Source organism: Marmota monax, unplaced genomic scaffold (genome assembly GCF_021218885.2).
Source record: "Marmota monax isolate L192 unplaced genomic scaffold, Marmota_monax_Labrador192_F-V1.1 WCK01_AAM20220418_F8-fsc00073, whole genome shotgun sequence".
In the NCBI taxonomy this organism is placed as follows: Eukaryota; Metazoa; Chordata; class Mammalia; order Rodentia; family Sciuridae; genus Marmota; species Marmota monax.
In genome coordinates, this window is record NW_026692846.1 from 9,806,325 (window position 1) to 9,828,508 (window position 22,184).

The window sequence follows — 22,184 nt, forward strand, 5'->3', positions numbered from 1 at the left end:
GGTTTAGTCCATCGTGGGCCAACTTCATTCCTCTGGGCCCAAGATGGGGCAGAACATCATGGTGGAAGGGTGTGTGTTGGGCGGTGAGGACATTGCTCTCTCCAGAAGCAGAGAGGGAGAGAGAGTAAAAGGAGAAGGAACCACAGGGAAGATGCACCCTTCCAGGGCACACCCCACTGACCCACCTCCTTCAGCCACACCCCACCTGCCTTTAGTTACCACCCAGGCAGTCTGTCCAAACTAGGACGAACTGATTACATCACAGCTTTCATAATCTGATCATTTCACATCTGATATTCCTGCATTAACACAGGAACTTTAGGGGTTACCTCATATCCAAGCCATAACACTTCCTTATATAAAAATCCATTTCCCTCAAGAGGAAGTCTTGCTAGGTGATAGAATAACATCCCCAATCCCACATCTAGGGTGTAACAATTAAAATCAGTGGCACATATTGAACTTTCTGTGTGGCCTACATCATGCCAAATGCTTTACCTATATCAACTCACTTGATCTTCATGACCACACTAGGAGTTTGATGCTGTATTCTTCTCCAATTTCCAGATGACAAAAGTAAGGCTTGATTAGAATACTAATATTCCTGGGTTGTGGAGACAAGAATTCCAAACCTGGCCAGTCCTGAAGCCCAGCTCTTAATCATGGAGCTTGGAAAGAACTTTCTCAGATAACAATCTTTTGGTGGCCCCCTTCACCCTCCATTCTTTTGGTGGTGAAGTTCTTCTCCATCACCCGGTTCTTTCTCCCACTTTGCCTATTTTTTCCTAGGCTGTTTGACCTCGAGTATCTGACCTTCCTGCATCTTAGTCTTCTTCTGGGTGAATCAGGCAAAGCAGAGCAGGGAACTGCATAGCACCTAAGTTCTCTTTTAGTTTGAAATGTATATGCTTCTATCCACTAAATCCACATGCACATCTGACCTGGAAGTCAAAACAGATCACAGTTCTGAGACATTAAGGCTACAGTACATGTCTCTAGTGACAATTCAAGCAGCTAGAATATTTTTAAAATTCCACTAACATTTCCTGGGCCTCCAATCTGTGCCAGACCTTTTTTTTGACAGTTCCTATATGTCATCTCACTTTTGTCTTAACACAATCATCAGGTGGGTACTGTGACCCAAATCCCTGTGGAAGAAACTGAGATGCAGGACAGATAAGAGGCTTGACCAGGTCTCATAGATGGACAGCGGCAGCGAGTATGGAAGCCAGGCCCTCCTGACCTCTGGCTTGTTGCCCTTAATCAAGCTCCCAGCTCTCTCAAGGGGAAGAATGGTGTCTTTCCCCCTTCTCCGCTTCATGCAATGATGTCATTGTGGGGTCATTAAGCCCTACAATACCTGCTACCCTGGCAGTGGGCCTGGGATACCAGGAGAGTCTTGGGGCCTGACTATGGGCCCTACTCTTTCTGCAGGGCATCCTGGGGTCAGGGTTGGCCCTCAAGGTTCAAGAGCAGCACCGTCAGAAGCACTTTGAGAAAAGGAGGAAGCCAGCCGCTGAGCTCATCCAGGTCTGTCTACCTGAGAATGAACTGGAATAGTGACCCGGGACATACAGTGTGTGTGTGTGTGTGTGTGTGTGTGTGTGAGAGAGAGAGAGAGAGAGAGAGAGACAGAGAGAGAGCACAAGAGAGAGAGATACAGAGAAAGAGAGAGAGAGAGAGAGAGAAAGAGAGACAGAGAATGAACACACACACACACACACACACAGGAGTGGGCCTGCTTGCATATGGTCGCTGTGGGTGGCTATGATTATCCATTTGACCTGTCTCTACCTGTTCTGAAGGTGACAGTCTAGTATCTCCTATCCAAGTTCTAAACCAACCATGAAATAGATGCAGGACTCATGTGAACCCATCAGCCATTTTACTGATAATGTTGGAGTAGAAAATTTGGTTTAGACCTGTGAGCCCACTAGGCCTGCTTCTTATTCCAGGTTTCACCTTGAAACCCAAAAGGAAGAGTCAATAGCCTATAGTCAAGTACTTAGCCAGTGAACCACAAGGACTGTGGGCCCTCACATCTGCCAAAGAGAGAGAGGGCCCATAAGCCAAGAGAGATAGTGATTCCTTACATGTGCAAACTACTGAGCCACTGCACCTGTGTATCCCAGCCAGGGCATTCATGGAGAAGTGGATGCTGGACCCCTGCCAGCTTGTCACCAGCAGTCCCCTCACCAGAGGCTGGGCTTGAGAGAGACGTTAGCAGTAGTTAGAAAGGCAGAAGCCCTCCTCTTAGACCTCAGGAGGAGTCCTGCTTCATGCTGACGTGGGCTGTGGGGAGCGTGGCAGTGCAGTGAGAAGGACAAAGGGGTGTCCCAGCTGTGACCATCTAAGTGCTCAGGACCTGGCTGCCCACTTTGAATTTGTGTCCAGTTGTAGTGGTTGTCTCTGTGGGTCTCTGGGGCTGACACAGCATGGTACATGATGGCATCCTACAGACTGTAGTTCTGAGGTGGGTCCCAACCTCCAAGTCTGGTGCATTATCCCTGAAACCCCAAGCCATCAGAGCATCCCAGGGGCAAACCTCATGTCCCAGGCTCTCTGCCTTGCACCCTGAAGTGACCACAAAAGACAGTTTGTTTTCCTATCTATTTGACTGAGAAGACTCCTGGAACCTTCTGGAAAGAGTAGCTCCTCTTTATTCCAGTTCATCTCTCTCCATACTCCTATCCACCAAGACACCAGTTACAACTCTGAGAAAGTCAAGGAAGTTTTTTCCCAGAGGGGTTATAGAAAGCTGAGAACCTCAGTTTCTCTGAAGGTCAGTTCTATGCAAATTCAAACCTAAGGCTTTGTAGTGTCATAATGTAGTGGGACTGTGTGTGATGGTTTCAGTGCTACTTTATTCCTGCCCCTCTGTTCTCCTCCCCAGGCTGCCTGGAGGTATTATGCTACCAACCCAAACAGGATCGACCTTGTGGCAACATGGAGATTTTATGAATCGGTCGTCTCTTTTCCATTCTTCAGGCAAGTGACCACTTATCTGAATGCTTAGGCCATGGTTGACTATCCCTCCAGTGGTCTATTTGTGTTATGGCCCCCACAGTTGCCTGGAGGACATCTGCTAGGTCAAGGGGGCTTCCCATCATGGACTGCACATTAGCATCAACTGGGAGCCTAAAACTCCAGATGACCAGGACACACTCAGGGTATTGAAGTCAGAATCTTCAGGGCTAGGCTTGGGCATCCACGTTTCCAAAAGCTCCCCAGGTGACTCCAGTGTGCCGCCAGAGGTTAGCAGCTGGACAGTGTGAAGTGGCTGATAAGGAAAGTTCCTATCTATGTATGAGCAGAGGACAGGGTTGAGAAAGTGGAAGCCTGCACCCACAGCTGCCTTAGCAATGCTGGGTGTCCTCCCTAGAATGCACACCACCCTGGACTGTGGAAAAGGGAAGGTGAAAGAGGACAAAAGAGTCCTCTGGAAACTCAGTGATGCTGTTTTGTGTTCTCAAGGTTGAAAGGAAGAAAAAATAGACTTTTCCCATGGCCAGCATGTAGGAAGAGGGAAATTAGTGTACATTGATGTCCACTGTGTTCCATATTTCTAAGTGCTTATTTGACTTAATCCTCACGGGTACCCTAGGAGATAAGTCGGGGGTTCTCAAACGTCAAGATGTATTAGACTGGAGGAGCATTTTGGAAATGCAGACCCAGCTTCAGTGATACTGATGGAGGACTGGGGGAAAACAACATGGAACAGGAGCCTAGGAGATCCACTCGTGGCCACATGCGTACGCACATAGTGCACACCTGGAGACAGGCTGAGAGTTAGCAAGATCTACTTGCAGATAAGCCAACTGAGGCTCTGAACGTCAGACACTGACCAATGTTAAAACCTAGAGGTTTCCAAAGCCCATGGCCTTTTATCTCCCTGGGCTTCTGAAGGAGACTGCTCCTTCCCACATTTCAGGTTCTGGAGTTCTGAGCTCATGCCTTGAAGTCTGTGGGTAGAAAGTTGACTCCTAGAACCCTTGACTTGGAAGGAAACCTAGATGGACAGTGAGCTTGTTCCTGGGGTTTATTGTTATAGAAAATACAGAAAATTATGGCACTGGAAAGAAACGTGTGGCACTTGAAGATGAAGAAGAATAGGTTCAGCAAAATCTTTCCCAAAGGCTGAGCACAGCCCTTTGTTTTTGGTATCTTTTATACAGTACAATCTTCTGGGGTTTCAAGAGTTTCTCATGCAAGTAGCCTTGATTTCCTTTCCCTCTTTCCAGGCAGCTCTGGTTCCGGCCACAGCTGCTGAGCAAGCATGATTAAAGAAGCAGAAACAAGTGGGTTGCAGTTATTAACAGAGATAAAAAGAAAAATCTTAGGAAGAAATTGCCACTTCATTAAGACACTCTCAAACATGTTTTCCCCATGAGTCTGACATTTTAGGGCCATAGTATAAGCCAGTAGTGGACGAGTGACTCGCTCAGTGGCCAGTCTCTGAAGGCTGCTTCAGTTTATCTTTCTACTCTCAACACCAGACTGTGATCAAGATTTAAGAAAAAACAAGGAATTTGGGTTCTATTGACTCATTTCCCTGCCTAGAACCTTTCAGTGAGTAAACATGACAAAAAGATGAAAATGAAAATCCAAAACTTTACACGAACTTCAGATCCTGCACGACCAGACCTTGCTAACTTCTCCCCTGCAATCCTGTCATGTCTCTCTTCCTCAAGAGATTCTGGGGGCATGAGCACCTTTCCACTCAGGGCATCCAATCCACCAATATATTGAGTGCTATGTGCTAAGCACTGGGCCAGACCAGGGAGGGTCCTCGATGACTTGCGAGTGAATCTAATTTTAATACTGAAGTCCTAGGAGCCAGAGAATGACACTATCTGATCTGTTTCAGAAAGAAGACAGAGGGTGATTCCACAGGCTCAAGATCGAAGGAGATCAGCTAGCAAATGACTATGGGGCTCAGGGTCAGGGCAAAGAGGGCCCAGGCCCTCAAGGTAAAAGCAGTAAGAAGGGAGAGGAGAGGAAGGATCTGAAAAAGAATAAGCAAGAGGGACCAATACCTGCGGAAGGGTTGGGGAGGTGAGAGGTACCTTCAGTGTGAGTCTTCAGGGAATGAATGATCTGTTGGGCTTACCACTGGGTTCCCTGACTTGTTCTTAGACTTAGTCACTCAGAATATAACCTATACAGTTCCTTTTGTTTCTGAAAGTCTATTATTCCCGTAATCATTTAGAGCCTAGGTAGCATAAAGCAGGCTCCCTAGAACAGACAGGTGGCTGACTTCCCCCTAAGTGTGACCTTGAACTCAAAAACAAGAACCTGTGCAACCACATTGGGTGCAGAACCAAGAGGATTTTCATTTTCTATGCCTCCCAAGGCCTTGGCAGTGGTCCTTTTCTTGGGGGTTAATTTATTATAAATAAGGCATTGTCCTAGCTGTCAGAGACTTGGAGGACTACATTGTGCTGCAGACAGCTGCTGTGATATGGGAATGGCCTTTAAACTAAGAGAGAACATTTCTTTTTTCTCTCAAGGACAAAAGTATAGAGTCACTAGAGAAATTCACTAACAAGGCAGTCCCTTGGGGAAATAATGTCCCTGAGTTTCAGCCTACTTCATGTTAATGGCAAGAAGTAGCTGACAATACACTGACATGTCCTCACCTACCTCCTGGAGGATTCTTTTGCCATATGCTTAATTTTTTAAATAACAATTTTATTGAGATACATTTCACAGTCCATAAGAGGATTTTACCTACCACAAAAGGTATCCTGTTAAAGTAGACAATATGGTAGCTTTCAGTATATTTGTGATGTTAGGCACTGACCACCACTATATAACTCCAGAAAATTTTCCTTACCCCAGAAAGAAACTCTATATCCATTATCAGTTATTCCTTGTTCCTTCTTTCTTCCCAACACTGCAACCACTAATCTGCTTCTGTCTCTCTTCTGCCTATTCTGAACATTTCATGTAGTAACAAAATCATATTATACATTGCCTTTTGTGTATGTTTTCTTTCACTAACATGGTGGCTTCAGGTTCCATCCATGCTGCAGTGCTCATCAGAACTTTGTTCCTTACTGTGGGTTGAATAATACCCAGTGACATACACCACATTATGCTTACCCATTCATCACTTGACAGAATCCAGTGTTGTTTCTAGACTTTAGATATTAGGAAGACCACAGCTGTGAATATTCAGATCCATGTCATTTTATGGTCACCTTTTCAATTACTTTGAATATAAACTTGTGAGTAGAAATGGTAGCTCTATGTTTAACTTCTTACGGAACTGCCAGACTGTTTTCCACAGTGGTTAGACCATTTTACTTTCTTGCCAAAGGTTTTGAAGGATGAAGTTGTGTAGCCCATCTATTTTCTGCTCAGTATAGTCCTTTATCAATTTGCAGGTATGTGTTTGGGTCTAGCCATGATGGACAGTGGAGTTCCATTTTTAGTTTTCTTTTATTACCACCTATAATTATAAACTTGTTGTTTTTGAATTACAGAGGACATCAGAGAGTTTCACATGTTCTATAGCAGTACTACCCAATATGGCAGCCTTGGCCATATGTGACTATTGAGCATTGGACTGTTCTTAGTGCAATGAGGAATTTAATTTTTATATATTTTTTAATATAAAAAGCCATGTGTGACCAGCATGGCTCTGAAATTGTTAGATAACAGAACTGAAATGGAGATGTGGAGACTCAGGCCCAGGAAGTAGAAGTTACTTGACCAAGAACAGCTAGTTTACTGTGGAACCCGGACTTGTTCCTTCTGTGACCAGTCAAGGCTATCGGAATACTTAGAAATGGAGAAGGGGAGCCATAGACAGTGTGGCCAAACATTGAACCTGACTTTATACATACTATCTTATTTTACATTTAGAATGTTCTAAAAGGTAAGTAGAAGGAGTAACTCTATTTTTATAGATAAAGAATCAACAGCTTTCTGTTGTGCCAAAATACCTGAGAAAATCAACTTACAGGAGGAAAGATTGACCTTGGCTCATGGTTTCACAAGTTTCAGTCCATGGTCAGCTGATTCCATGGCTCCGGGCCTGAGGCAGAGCAGAACGTCCCAGCAGAAGGAAAAGAGCGTGATGGAGGAAAGTTGCCCAGCTCATAATGACCATGAAGCAGAGAGAGAGAGAAAGGCAGAGAGAGGCAGAGAGAGGCAGAGAGGGAGAGGGAGAGGGAGAGGGAGGGAGGGAGAGAGAGAGAGAGAGAGAGAGAGAGAGAGAGAGAGAGAGAGAGAGAGAGAGAAAGGCAGAGAGAGGAAGGATCTGGGGTGGTAAATGTCCTTCCAGGGCACGCCAACTTCCTACAAGTAGGCCGCCTCCTACAGTTTCCACCACTTCCCAGTAATGCCATCAGCTAAGACTCTGTTAATGGGTGAACCCATTGATGGGATTAGAGCCCCCGTGGTTCAGTCACTTCTTGAGAACTCACCTCTGAACATGGCTGCGTTAAGGACCAAATCTTCCACGTGTGAGGCTGGGGGAAACTCCAGACCCAAGACACAGCACAGAGTGTCAGTGAGATTAATTAGCTGCCCAGTGCAACCAGCTGACATGGGGTGGAACAGAGACGGCAGCCCAGTGTTTATGCCAAAGTCCATGCTCTTTCCATTCAACTCAGTGAAGACACAGTTATTGAGGAAGGAAAACTGGGTAAACGATGAGACAGGGTTATTTAGATAATAACCATTTCTGAAGATTATTTTGGCAAGGGTCAACTGGAATAAAATGTGTGAAAGCAAACTGTCTAAGTACCTGGGCCACTGCAGGAGTTCAGTCTCTGCTGGATGAGTCTGGGCTGGGAGAAGTACTGATGCTTTAGCACAGAGGAGATGGAGGGGGATAGGAAGATGCTGAGCTCCCAAGGTATAGTCCTGGGAGCCACTGTTAATGCCCATGGCTGGAACACCCTGTCAGGCCTGGGTCCAGATAGGTTAGATGAATAAGATGGTTCCAGGCAGAAGAAAAAGAGGCAGGGAAATCTATGCAGAGGCTGGGCAAAGGCTCAGGACCAGGACTATTTGCACAGCACCTGCAGTGCCCCTCAGTACAGCGTGGACTCTGAAGCCAGATAGCCCAACTTGGGATCCTGACCTTGTAGCTTCCTAATTGTGACCTTGAGCAATATTTTTTTTACTTCTCTGAACCTCATCAGGAAAATGATCCTAGTACTTACCTTACAGGGTTGTAATGAGGAGGAAATGAGCTGATCTATAAAAGCACCTACGGTAGTATCTGATGACCGAGCAGAAGGCATGAAAGATGCCCAAGAAGGCATGAAAGATGCCAGTGTTGACTATAATGATGATGGGGTGACAGACAGTGGGGTGTGTGTCTGCTGCAGCCTGATCTGTCTCCTCTTGAACAAATCCTCTGAGCTCCACTACAGACAGGGCCAGAGAGGGTGTTCAGCAGCTGTTTTCTGGATGAGTAAGGACATATAGGAGTGGCTGAGAAGAACCTGACAGCACACAGCAGCAGGGGCCTGGGGTCCAGCTGGGACCTCCTCCCTTGTGGCTTCCCCTCCACATATTCCATCTTGTCCCAGAGCAACACTCTGTTCCAGCACCTTCAAAGGGAATCTGTGGAGCAAACTTTGGGGGGGGAGGCTTGTTCCACGTAACTCACTCTGTTTGTATTTCTCCCTCTTCTCCTTACAGGAAAGAACAGCTGGAGGCAGCCGCCAGGTGAGTTTCTGATTATAATTCCCTTCTCCCCACCACTGGGTCAGGGTAGAGGGTCCAGTTCTCCCAGTATGCTTTGGTACGGTGGGTGGCCCCCGTGTGGCCATGCTTGTCACAACATAGAGTCGCTAGGGTCACTCTTGCTGATGATGGCATTTCTCCTCCATTTTCATGCACTCATAATCAGGGAAACTTAATGGGAATCACAGAAGCAGCCACTTACTGTCCTCTGGGCCAGGTTTTGTGCCAGGAATTCTCTCTGTATTGCCTCCTTTGGTGCATACAACCCCAGTATAAAATAAGTTTTGATATCCTCCCTGGTGGGTGAGGGGAGTGGGGTTCAGAGAGATTGAATCATTCCCCCTGGTTTACACAGTGGATGAGTGGCAAGACTAAAATCCAAAGTCTGGCAGGTCTGAATATTAAGAAGTTATTTCCAATTCCACTGAGTTTCATTTGCTTCTTGGCCTCACACATGGTACTTCAGAAAATGAATCAAGACCATAATTCATGGTCTCCACACCTGCAGATGCTTCCCAGCAAACAGTCCTCACTGCAGGCTGCTGCAGAAACTGCAGGAGCTGCTGGGTTCTAAGCATCTCTCTAACCCTCCTCCTTCTCCCTCTCAGAAGAGGCCCCAATGACAGGGAAACCGTGGACCCTGCTACAGACTGTAAAGAAAGGCCACCTTGTAAATACCACTGCAAACTGCTTATGTATTTATAAATATAAATGATTACACACACATTCTTATTTGTTGGAAAACCACTTACAAGCCCTCACAGTAGACTTTTAAACAAATTTTATTTTACTGTTCCTTTTAGCTATGTATGACAGTAGAATCCGTTTTGACATAGTTATACAAGCATGAAATATATTCTTGTATATTAAGCCAATGCTATGCTCCTAGAGTTTGGGCAGAATTTGGGCAGAGGAGGTGACAGGAGCCTGGAACTGCTTGCAGGGAACCATTTGAGAACACTGGCCTTTGGGAACCTGTGATTGGACAACCTTGTCCCCTTGAGTGATCTGCATGGTGCTCTCCCCATACATCATCCTGCTTGGAAGAAACCATTGCAGTCAGAACCATCAATTTCCCTGCAGAAATACATGTCAGGCTTTCCATGAATGTGTATGTAAAAGTGAATGGAGAGTTTCTTGCCTGCACCTAGCTTGGACTGTAGAGGCCATCAGGGGTGGACTGTAGAAGAGGGCTAGATGAATTTTGATGACAAGGTCAGAGGACATTTTCTAGAGAAACTGCAGCAGCTCATGACTCACAGAGGCAGAGTGGGAAGACAACCAGAGTACTCATCTAGATAGATTTATACAAATTGAGAACCCTCGAAGAGACAGGTTCACCTTATATCACACAGCCCATGAGCAGCAGAGGTTATATGATCCAGGTCTCAAGACCCCTCCAGCGTATTCTTTATTTTCATTCCCTCCAGACCATTGAGGTCTTCAGTCATGCATAAGTTCACACTGCTAGTAAATTATTTAATCTGCCTTTGGAGTCTTTTCCATATAGACATAAAGAGCACATTCCCCAAACTGATTATCCATATATAGAAGAATGAGACCAGACCCTCATCTCTCACACTGCACAAAATCCACTTAAAATGTATCAAGGAATTGGACCAGAAACTATGCAACTCCTAGAAGAAACGTAGGGTCAACACTCCAGCATGTAGGCACAAGCAACGACTTCCCCAATAGGACCCCTAAAGCTCAGGAAATAACGCTTTGAGTAATAAATGGGATAGCCTCAAATTAAAAAGCTTCTGCACAGCAAAAGAAACAATTGGGAATATGAAGAGAGAACCTACAGAATGGAATAAAATCTTTGTTAGCTACTCTTCTGACAGAGGAGTAATATTCAGAATGTATAAAGAACCCAAAAACTTAATGCCAAAAATCAAATAACTCAATTAATAAATAGGCAAATGAGCTAAACAGGTACTTCTCATAAAAAGTGGAAATGGCTAAAATATTTTTTAAAATGTTCAACGTCATTGGCAATAAGGGAAATGCAAATCAAAACTACTCTGAGAATTCCTCTCACTCTAGTCAGAATGGCAGCCATCAATAGTACAAAAAATAATAAATTCTGGAGAGGATGTGAAGAAAAAGGAACACTTTTTACACTGTTGGTGGGACTGTAAATTAGTACAACCATTATGGAAATCGGAATCAAGGATCCTCAAAAGGCTAGGCAGGGAACCACCATATGACCAGCTATATCACTCCTCACTATTCACCTTAAAGAATTAAAGTCATCTCACCACAGTGATACATGCACGCCCATGTTTATAGCAAGACAATACACAATAGTCAAACTACGGAACTAGCCTAGGTGTTCATCAGTGATGAATAGATTAAGAAAATGTGGTGTATAAACACAATGAAAGACGAATGAAATTATGACATTTATAGGAAAATGAATAGCACTGGGGAACATAAGTTAAGCAAAAGAAGCCAAACTCAGAAGGTCAAGGGCCACATGTTTTCTTTCATATATGGAAGTTCAAGAGGAAAAAGAAAAGAGCAGTAGGAGGGAATCTCATCAAAATCAAAGGGAGATGAGTAGAACAGAGGAAAGTTACCAGGGGGAAGGAGGAAAGAAGGGAAGGATAAATACCGGGGAACAATATTGGCCAAATTATGTTATTATATTGTGTGCATATGTATGAATGTGTAATAATAAGTCCCACCAATGTGTACAACCATAACTCACCAGCAAAAAATATGGAAAAAAGAACACATTCCAAGACCCCACTAGATAATGTAACAGCAGATAGTACCAAGCACTAGGTATGATTTTTTTTCTTTTACTTACATACCCAGGTCAAAGTTCAATTTATGAATTAGATACAGTAAGAGGTTAACAATGATAGCTAATAAAAATGGAGCTATTATAGAATACACTATAATAAAAGTTGCATGGATGTGCTGTGTGTGAGGGGGTGTGAGTGTGCAAAAATCCTACTTTGCTTTTCACCTTTTCACTTAGAGGAAGCACTTTGCAGCTTCTCATGGGCATGTCCAAATTGCCAAGAATCACTCCTCCTGCAATATAGAGATATTATGAAATAAAATAAGGGTTTCTTGAACACAAACACTGTAATACTTCAACAGTCAGTGTGATAACTGAGATGGCTACTAACAACTGGGTGAGTAGCATATGCCCCAAGGATATGCTATACAGAGGGATGATCCACTTACCAGGTAGAACAGGGTAGGAGATACAAGATTTCATCACATTACTCAGAACAGTACACGATTTAAAACCTGCAAATTGTGTATTTCTGTAATTTTCCATTCAATAAATTTTAGGCCATGGTTGACTACGGGTAACAGAAACCACAGAAAATAAGCTCACAGATAAGTAGGACTATTACACATGGAAAATATCACTGTGGATTGGATTTGGCACTTCTGGTTAAGCTAAGGATCACATAGATGAATTTTGAAGCTTTCCGGGGGTTAGGGGGGCTTCTACAGATATAGGAAAGGGTCCTCTGAAAACTGGCTGTCAATTTGCTCATGCCACCTTCAAAAGTCCTCCAGTTGCCTACAGGTGCCCAGGGAACATCCATTCCATGATTTTTCAAGGTTAGAGTTAGGGGTTTGCTAGCTTTTCCTGCTCAGAGGGTCGGTTATATAAGCCAATCAGTACCGCTCATCCAGGATCTGAACAGGTACTTGGCTGGGTGACCAGTTGGCTGGTAAGGTGCCAGGTGGGGTGCAGGAACACAACCTGGAGGAGGATGAGATCTGGAGGAAGGAGGGAGATCATCAACAAAGAACTCAATTTCTTTACCCAAGAAGGCAGGGTGCAAGGTTACTGCAAAATGGTCAGTAATGTGCACAGACAAGCAATGGATCCTCCCTGTCCACCATTTGCTTCCTAACGGCTGCCCCCATGGCACTGTGACCTTGCCTTATTACGATCTACATTGCCAGCCAGGTTTTAATTCTATCTTATCGCCTCCTTCTTATATAAGTAGCCACACACTTGTTTGTCAACCTGAGGGAAAGAGCTATGTTCTCTGATTTAACAAGTCTCCGTGCTGCGCCAGCTTCTTGGTGGGGACTCAAGCTGCCACTTTATGAGGGCTGCCTTGACTGTTCTGATTTATGTGGACCTGAGGAATAAAAGTTCAGCCAAATCCTTACAATGATAGGGAGGTTGGCCCTGACCATTTTATGCTTCTTTCTTAGGATCAGTGATTCTAAGGTTAATCATAAGGAAAAGAGCTGCCTTTACTGTGGCTTTGATAGATGATGACACTTCACATGTCGTCCTCCTTGGTCCTCATGAGAATGCAGACAGTGGATAACTCCCACTGCTTCTCACCTGGTTCAGATGTCTTACTCATCATGCACTTGGGTTGGACTCAGAGCTTCTCTGATAAAGCATACGTGTGTGTATGTATACATATACATGTATACACATATAAGCATAAATACACACAAACAAATACATGTTATATACATATAGATTATATGTTCACATATATGTATATATGAATAAATCCTTTTATAATTGTCTTTTCCTCTCTAGGCCATGAGCTCCTTGGCACTAATGCTTTGCCTGAGATACAGGATGTATCCTATAAATACTTGCCAAGTAAATGTATAAATGATCTGATGAAAGGAGGTACCCTGTCTCCATTTCACTTACCAAGGAAATTGACCTCACCTGAGTGACACACAGGAATGGCCAGGTGGGGCCTCTTTGCCCCTCACCTGGGATGCCCTGGCCTCATATCCTCCCCTCAGGGGCATGAGCCTGGTCCTCACAGCCTTGAACCCTCACTCAGTCCTGGATGCAGAGCTCTTACCTGCTTCTTTGCTGTCTGGCTCCTTCTTACCCATCAGGGCTCAGTTTCAGTATCACCATCACCTTCATCTGGACAATGGAGACTGGCTTTCTAGTTGATTTCCTGTGCACTCCAGAGGCTTTCCCTGGCCGCCCTACCTGCATCAGTTACCTGTGGCTCTCCCTCATGGCTCTCTCTTTGCCTTCTCACCAGCTCTCTAGCAGTGCATGCATCCGTTTGCTGACCATGTTGTCCTGACTTTGTCATGAGCTCACAGGAGGCCAAGAACTACACCATCTACTCCGGTCGCTATCAGAGCCTAGCACTCACAAGGTGTCAAACACATCTCCTGTTGGATAAATTAATAGAAGCTTCATTTTTGGATGGAGAAACTGAATCAGAAAGAGCTTATGACTTACCCAATCTAAAATAATAACTGCAGAGCACAGACATGAATCCATCTCTCTTACTCCAAAGCCCACATTATTTCTACTATACAGCACTCCCTTGCTCAGTTAAGGTGGGATGCATTTTATTAATCAGAATATCAAATGTTTTCTTCCTTCCTTCAGCATCATTATAATGCCTTCAGTGCTCACCTGTGCCAGCCACTGTGCTAGATGGAGGTACAAACTGGATGAGCCAGTGGGACCCAAAGCTTTTATTTTGGATGCTCAGCCTTAGTGCTGTGGATAGTTAGAAGGGGTGATTCTTTGTTATGGGGTCTGTCCTGTGCATCTCGGGGTGCTTAACAGCACCTCTGGCATCTGTCCACTAAAAGCCAGTTGAGCTCCCCAAGTTGGATCAACCAAATATGTCTCTAGGCATTGCCAAAGGTTCTCTGAGGGATTGAAGCCACCCCCAGGCAAAAACCATTGATTTAGTGGAAGGGTCCCTTGTGAGTCAAAGGTTTGATGATGACGGCCAAGTGCCATGGATGGGAAAGCGTAAAGTGTGCCAAGGCACGATGCATGAGGTTTCACTCATCCTGCTCATTACCCTGAGCACCTAGACGTGCTGATAACTGAGCCTTGAGGCTGGTACTCAGGCCAGGTTTTAGACAAGAATAAGAGTCATTTAGATGAAAGAAAGGCTGAAGGTTCTCTCTGGCTGAGGTCACAGCATGTACCTAGTGCTGAATGCCAGGGAACTTTGTGGAGTTGAATGTGGCTAGAGTTTCCTGGGTGGTGAGACCTCAGGCCAGGGCCCAAGACAAGGGCTGTATCTGCCAGGACAGAGCCACCTAGATTTCACCCTCTGTCTCCAGTCCATCTACCTGCAGCTTTTCTAGATCATACTTGGAAACTGTCCGTACCTAACAAAGACGAGACCCAGGCTTTCCAAGGAAATCTGATGTCAGCTCCAAGAAGGGCTTTGCGTGCAAGACCTGCAGTACCCTGGGAACAAGTCCTGGATTGTGCACTGGAAATCTGTACAGAGAAGGGCAGTATTGGGCCTCACGTTTCAGTGGTGAACTTTGCTTGCATCTGATTATCCTGTGGGGTCTTGGATTTCAGGCAACGCAATTAAGAAGTAAGCTGATCATACACTTTGCTGGAAGAAGAATTCTGTAAGCCTCTTAGGCACAAGGGCTGTTAGTAATTCAGAGCCAAGATTTCTGACTTTGGCCCTACACATCTGGATCTTAACACAGTCTGAGTATTGTCTGTGACCAACGCAGTATTAAGTGAACATGGCCAAAGCAATTCAGACTCTCAGAGTTTGGACTAAAGCATTTAACTGACAAAGAATTAGGTCCCAACACAGATAGAATCAAGAGGGTCTGCTCATTATCTTTCCAAAATTATGCTGAAATTTCAAATCAGGATAAAGCGGCTGCCATTCATTTTGTCTTGCTTAATTCATTTGGAATTAAGCTCCTTCTGTACTTAGTTCCTGCCAGTAGGGGTAAAAGTGCAATGTTGAGTGTTTTGAGATTAGCATTAAGAAGCACTGGAAAATAATATATAAATCCCCAAAGCTCAGTTCATGAAAAAGAATAAAATAAAATTTAAAAAACCCACACAAACCTTTTTTTTGTGACCCAGGAAATTATATCCACTATTTTCACAAATGTGGTAAGCTTTCCACTGCTTCTGTGAGAAGAGGATTATTTACCAAGATAATGATGATAGCCAGCATTTATTGAACGCTTCCTGCATCCCAGACAGTGGGCAAAGCACTTTACAAACATTACTGCATTTAACTCTTTGTCAGCTGGGTGAAGCATGGGCTCACTGTCTTTATTCTGCTTGTGAGGAAGCTGGAGACCAAAGAGCACAAGTTTTGTGTCCTGGGTCACATGATTCACCAGGATGTCTCTACCCGAAGCCCATGATCTGAGGTGCCATGCTGAGCATCCAGATGTCCTGAGCAGGGGAGTGTGCTAGGCCCAAAATAACTAGGCAGAGGCTCTGCCTAGCAGATGTGGAAATGGTTTCTCCACACAGTGTGTTAATATGTGACAGAGAGAAATACAACATGACTTTGGAGCAGATGAGGAGTATCTAATTTCCAAGGGGGGACACTTGGACATAGATTTGCAGACAGGAATGAGATTGTCTGAGGAGGTGAGAAAGGGTACTGCAGGCAGGTGGACCTGTTTGTGTGGGAGGACCCTTTGGGAAGGACAAAGGGCTTGGTGCAGATAGAAAGATGGAGCCACTTGGAGGTTTGGCAGGACAGGTAGGCAGGGGCCAAGAAGGAAGATGGCCTGAGAAGTAACTGCCAAAGCCTCTCCTTCCTTGGTGGGCAGGTTTGCCTTCTCTATGTGTTCAGTTCACTTCCTGCCTCATCCACCATTGACATCTTCTCTGTCCTATCTGCTATTCACCAAATATTGGTCAGGAAGGCAGCTCCAAAAATTTTGACTTCAGCTCAGGGAAGATGGAGCTGGTTGAATATTGGAGTTTATCTAAATGTACCATGGGCTGGTTATTCATGGAGTCCTTCAACCAAACTGCGGTGAACAGTGTGGGATGAGAGAGAATAACCCCAGAGGGAGCAAGAAATAAGGGGTGCCCATTGCTTATTCTCATAGTCATCTGTTTATTTATGTATTTACACAGTATTTCTTAATGACTTCTCTATACCAGGCTGCAGGCAGGAAGTGTCACAGATAACATCATGTGTAATAGTCCCCAAGCCTCTATGAAGCAGTGTTGTCAGGCCCCTGTACCAGATGAGGACCTGGTGCTCAGGGAGTGCAGGAGTTCTTAGCAGGGTTGGCATTCCCACCTGAGCCCTGCAGCCCCACCCTAGGACCTCCCTCCACACAACCCTAGGCTGCAAAGGCAGAAGCCCACAGCTGTGGCAGTGACACTGGCTTCTCAGAACACAGAGTGGTCCCAGGCCCACAGGGAACTGATGGAACCCCCATACACATTCACCCTCTCATGAGAGCCTATTTTGTGCTAAGCCCCATGTAGAGTACTGGAGAGGAAGCCAATGACTGGAGCCTATTTATGTGGGAAAATATGCAATATGACTCTCCAGATATCTTCACACAGAAATCACTATTTCTTATGCCAACTAGTGCAACAGCACAGAGGGTGGGAAATAGAGGGAAGAAATTCATATCTATTTATTTTTGGGGAGGGATATATTGGGGATTGAACTCAGGGGCACTCGACCACTGAGCCATATCCCCAGCATTATTTTGTATTTTATTTATAGACAGGGTCTCACTGAGTTGCTTAGTACCTTGCTTTTGCTGAGGCTGGCTTTGAACACATGACCCTCCTACCTCAGCCTCCCAAGCTGCTGGGATTACAGTCGTGCACCACAAGAAATTCATATTTAAAGAGCACCTACCATGTATCAAGTTCTTTGTCAAATCTTTGACCAACATCGTCTCATTGCAACCCAATGGAACAGGGAATGCTTACCTTTATTTTACAGATGAGGCTCCTGAGGGTCAGGAACAGCATGGCTTGGCCAATGTCAGCCAGATGGGAAGGATAGACCTGGCCTCAAGTGGAGGTGTTATTTTGTACCAGGAGCTGATATTTTGTACCAGGACAACTGTATATTTGTTATCAACTACTTTTTGTGCCAAGAACTTTTGTGGCAGTCTGGCAAAACTCACGGATTCTTTCTGAGAATACTTATTTGAATCCATAAATAAAATATAATATGCAGTTATAAAAGAAACTGGTTGTTAAGTATTAAATAGAGTTAAATACTTAAAAGTTTGAGCTGTCAAATACATGCTTCATTGTGTTGTACTAAAGGACAAGACCTAGTGGCAGGTTGAATACTATGATAACCTTGAAGCTGCCATGAGCATAAACAATACCTTGAACTAATAGGACATAAAATTATCTATAATTTCTTTTGTGGGCAGTTATAGGCATTGGGGATATTGGTGGAGTTTGTTACCTGTATTTGTTAATTGAAAGAGATGATAAATTTTAGTTAAAGGCTAGAATCTTAAAGGTATCATTTTCCACCCAAGTTCCTGGACCCCCTAGATTCTGTCTGTGGATAGCAGGTTAAAGGTGCCACTTTATGGCTTTATGTTATTTAGTTCTATTCAAGGGGCATTTGATAAGGATCTGCCTGTGTAAGTCATATTTTGCACCACAATGTGGTAAAAAAGGAAAGACAGAAAGTTATTGATACAGAGGGGAGAGACATGAAGAAGCAACGAATCTTTTCAGCATGAACTATGAGACAGGAACCTCCCAGTAGCCCCTCTCATCCACAGGGGATGCATCCAAGATCCCTATGGATCCTGAAACAAGGTGGTGCAGAGCCTGACATACACTGGGTGTTTTTTTGTTTTTTACATATACACCCACACCTAGGATAAAATTGAATTTACAAATTAGACACAGTAAGAGATGAACAGCAATAACAGATAATAAATATTTATAATAATAGGATAAAATAAAAGTTATGCAATGTGCATGCATTCTCTCAAAATATCTTAATCCTTCATTGCACTCTAGTAACATTTTCAGATAGTGGTAGACAGCAGATAGCTGAAACTACAGAAAGGGAAACCATAGAGGGGTGGACGCCCTTACTGTATCTTATGTGCGCCCCACTTTAGCATAGGAGGAAGCTGGGTCCAGAGAGTTGAGGAGCTCTCCCAAGATGTGAGGCTGTGCACTGGTGCCCAGCATGTGAGCCCCAACCTGTCCTACACTGGGCACCGCTCCCCATCAGCCTTGGAGGAGGACATTGAGTCTTTATGGAGGGATGGGAAGTTACAAGAGCCTGAACTTAAGGAGGAAAATTGTTCACTTTTGCTTATTTTGTAGCCAAAAGCTGGGTCTCTTGGATCGGGTTCGCCTTTCTAATCCTCGTGGTAGCAATACTAAAGGAAAGCTATTTACCCCTCTGAATGTAGATGCCATAGAAGAAAGTCCTTCTAAAGAGCCAAAGCCTGCTGGCTTAAACAATAAAGAGTGCTTCCGCACCGCCTTCCGCATGAAAGCCTACGCTTTCTGGCAGAGCTCCCAAGGTAAGGGCCTCCTGTCCTCCTGTCCTCTGCCTGTCTCCCCGACTTCTGCTCTCCTGAGCACACCTCCTCCCCACCTCCCCTCCTCTCCTTTGAAGAACTCTTGAGTCCCCAAAGTGCCTCTCCCTTCCCTCCTTCTCCCTCATCTCATTCATGCATCAGGGCTCATAGGACAGGAGGCTCCCGAGTTAGCTGCTTTCCTGGCTGTCTCCAGGGAGCTGGGGGCAGGTTGCCATGGTTTCTGAGGTGGCCCTGAAGGGCAAACAGCTGTGCAGGCCAATTTGAAGGCAGAGACCAGTTGCACAGCCATCTGCAGATGGACGCCTCAGTACCCAGGTCTGGGGGGAGGAAGAGGGGTCAGAAAAGCCCCCCCTGTGTTGAGGAGCCATAGGAACAATGGCCTTGTATGCATCTTCTACTCATGAAGAGGGAGGGCCAGCAGGAGAGCAGTGACTCCAGTGTCTGAGGCCACTGGGTCCTTCACTCTCACCATATTGCTGGGTACTCTCTGGGACCTGTGAAGTGTGAATGGCACAGATAGTGACTTCCCAAGGTCACCAGGACAGTCCGACAGAGAAAGAATCCCACTTCAGATCTATCAGACTTTGAGGCCCTCAAAGGTGTCCATTGCTGTCTCATGGGACCTCTTGGGTCCTGTGGGACATACTTTGCCCACTTCACATGCCCTCCCCAGCCCTCGGGCCTCTAACTCAAATTTCTGGACAAGAAAGGGGGTGCAAGGAAGGGTGGGTGCTGTGGCAGCTGGAGGCCACAGTGCGGCCCCACAAAGTGGAGACAAAGCCTGAGGCCTGGAAGCTCCTACTCCAGAGAGGGTCTCAGAGCTTCCCCACATGTTGAGGCCTGCCATTGACACCTGTGTCTCCCTCCCAGATGCTGGGACAGGTGATCCCATGGCAGAAGACAGGGGCTACGGAAATGACTTCCTCACTGAAGACATGATCCCCACTCTCAAGGCCACCATCCAAGCTGTTAGGTAATGACCACCCCCATCCCCTTTGTGCCTCCCTGGCCCAGTTCAGCTCCCCAGGACATGGCTTGTAAAGTGCCCATGGGCTTTGGGCAGGGGCAAGAAGCTTCCAGTCACTTCTGGCCAACAACCAAGGGTATTAAAACTCTGAGGGGGACACTGCCTCAGGAACAATGGCTCTCCTTGGCCAGTTGTCTTGTGACTCCTGCTCACCTTGCTAAAAACGTGTCCTCACTGCCCTCCTGACAGTTCTTCCAACTGCCACACTGTTTGTTCTATGGCTTTAACCAGCATTTATTCAAAAGAGTGTCAGAATAGAAGGCATACTGACAGGGAGTTTTCTTCCTTTAACAGAATTTTACTCAGAATGGCTTTTCTTCTTCCCATCTTCATTAACATTGTAACAAGATAATAAATTGGAGACCTTTGGATTCTGTGTTGGGGAGACCTTTTGGATTCTGTGTTAGAGGATTCTATAATCTACCCTGGTGATTTCTGGTTTGCTTTAGAATTCTTCAAGAAAATCAACAAGCATGCTACACTTCATAAGGGTGAATCCTAGGAACTCATTTGATGGTCCAAGAACCACTCATGATATTTTCAGCAAGATTCCTGGTCCTATAGTTCAGGGAAGCACAAGGGTGTAATAAGCTGTGGACTTCAGCAAAGCCTTGATCTCATTTCTCATGGCACCATCACGGACAGAATGAAATGGCTGGATGAGAACACAGCACCTGGATTCATAACCAGACGAAGGATCTTATTCAGAGCAAACTAGTTAATGACTGTGTTGACCTAGAGGGAGGGCTCTGCAGGATTGCTTCATATTCTGGACCCTGCCCTCTAATTTTTAGCATTTTCCCCAATGCCTTAGTTCAAGGTTTGGCAAACTTCTTCTGTAAGGTGCCGGACTGTAGGTGTTTTAGGCTTCGAGGCCCCTAGGTCTCTGTTGCGAGTGTTCAGCTCTGCCGCCATAGTACAGAAGCAGTGGTCGTGCTGAGTTCCAGGATGGCTTTACTTTCAAAAGCAGGCAGGGAGCAGGTTTATCCTGTGAGCCTTAGAATTCTGACTCTCACCTTAAGTGAAACTAGGAAAAGGTCAGGCTTATAAAATGGCAATAATTTGGGAAAGAGGGCAAGTAATCGGGATGCTATAATCAACAGGTAGAAATAAATGGTGGTTACATGCTGGAGCTGTGGGTCACGACAAACAGAAAGGACTTCCAATACTCCATGTCAAAGATCTGTGCAAACATGAGTTGAGAGGGAATGGGAGTGGCTGTGCCTCCTGACACCGACTGTTAGAGTGTACGCTGACACTGCTCAGCAGGAGTTACCCTCAAGAGGGGACTCTCAAGGACCTCAGCAGCCCATCATGCCTGAACTTACTGCTTCCCAGGAAGATGGAGTGAGGGTTTGACTTCATCTACTGTTCTAGGTTCTCTATGTTACAAAGAGACTTAGAAAATACAGAGACCAGAAATTAACTTTTTCTAGGTGCCCAGAGCAAAAGAATTAAAGATTCTATTGAGGAGAAGATACACCAGCTGTGCTCAAATAGAAAGCACTGTGACAATGACCAAGAGCATGGGCCTCATAAGTCCACAGGACCAACTCTGTGCTCATGAGCTAGATAGTCCTAGGGAGGTGCAGAAGCTCTCTGACCATAGTCAAATCATCCTAAACTGATGTATTAGCAGATTGTTCATAAGTGTGACGCTCAGCATCTGGCATGTAATGAATGCTCAATACATCTCAGCTCTGTCCTTACTACTATTGTCTCATTATTCAAATGATCAAAGTGAGGTAATCCTGCAGGAAAGATGCCAGCAGGCCTAATTACGCGTGGTTCAAAGGGATAGAACTGCAACAAAAGGCCAGAGAGTGTCCCCAGGAGGTTTTCTCTGCTCTTTCTCCCCTGCCCTGACTTTGCTAGCCTCCTGTTACAGTTCCCTTCACCCCCAGCATGATGCACAAATGCCCCTTCTTTGCCTTGTAGAATTCTGCAATTCCGTCTCTATAAAAAAAAGTTCAAGGAGACGTTGAGGCCTTATGACGTGAAGGATGTGATTGAGCAGTATTCCGCAGGCCACCTCGACATGCTTTCCAGGATAAAGTACCTTCAGACCAGGTAAGAGAGTCCCCCCTGGTGGTACTACATTCTCCCTGCCACTCAGGAATAAAAGTCAGGTGAACTTTAGAGCTTACCGTGAAAAGCA

General features: G+C 45.2%; 1 protein-coding gene across 1 annotated transcript in view; it reads left to right on the forward strand.

Moving 5' to 3' along the window:
- The window catches only part of Kcnq3 (potassium voltage-gated channel subfamily Q member 3), a 291,536-nt gene that overhangs the window by 263,138 nt on the left and 6,214 nt on the right, over positions 1-22,184 (forward strand). The window contains 6 exon segments of the mRNA XM_046449139.2: positions 1,435-1,530; positions 2,894-2,988; positions 8,662-8,688; positions 18,779-18,981; positions 19,870-19,972; positions 21,965-22,096. Of these exon segments, the coding sequence (XP_046305095.1) occupies positions 1,435-1,530; positions 2,894-2,988; positions 8,662-8,688; positions 18,779-18,981; positions 19,870-19,972; positions 21,965-22,096 (656 nt within the window).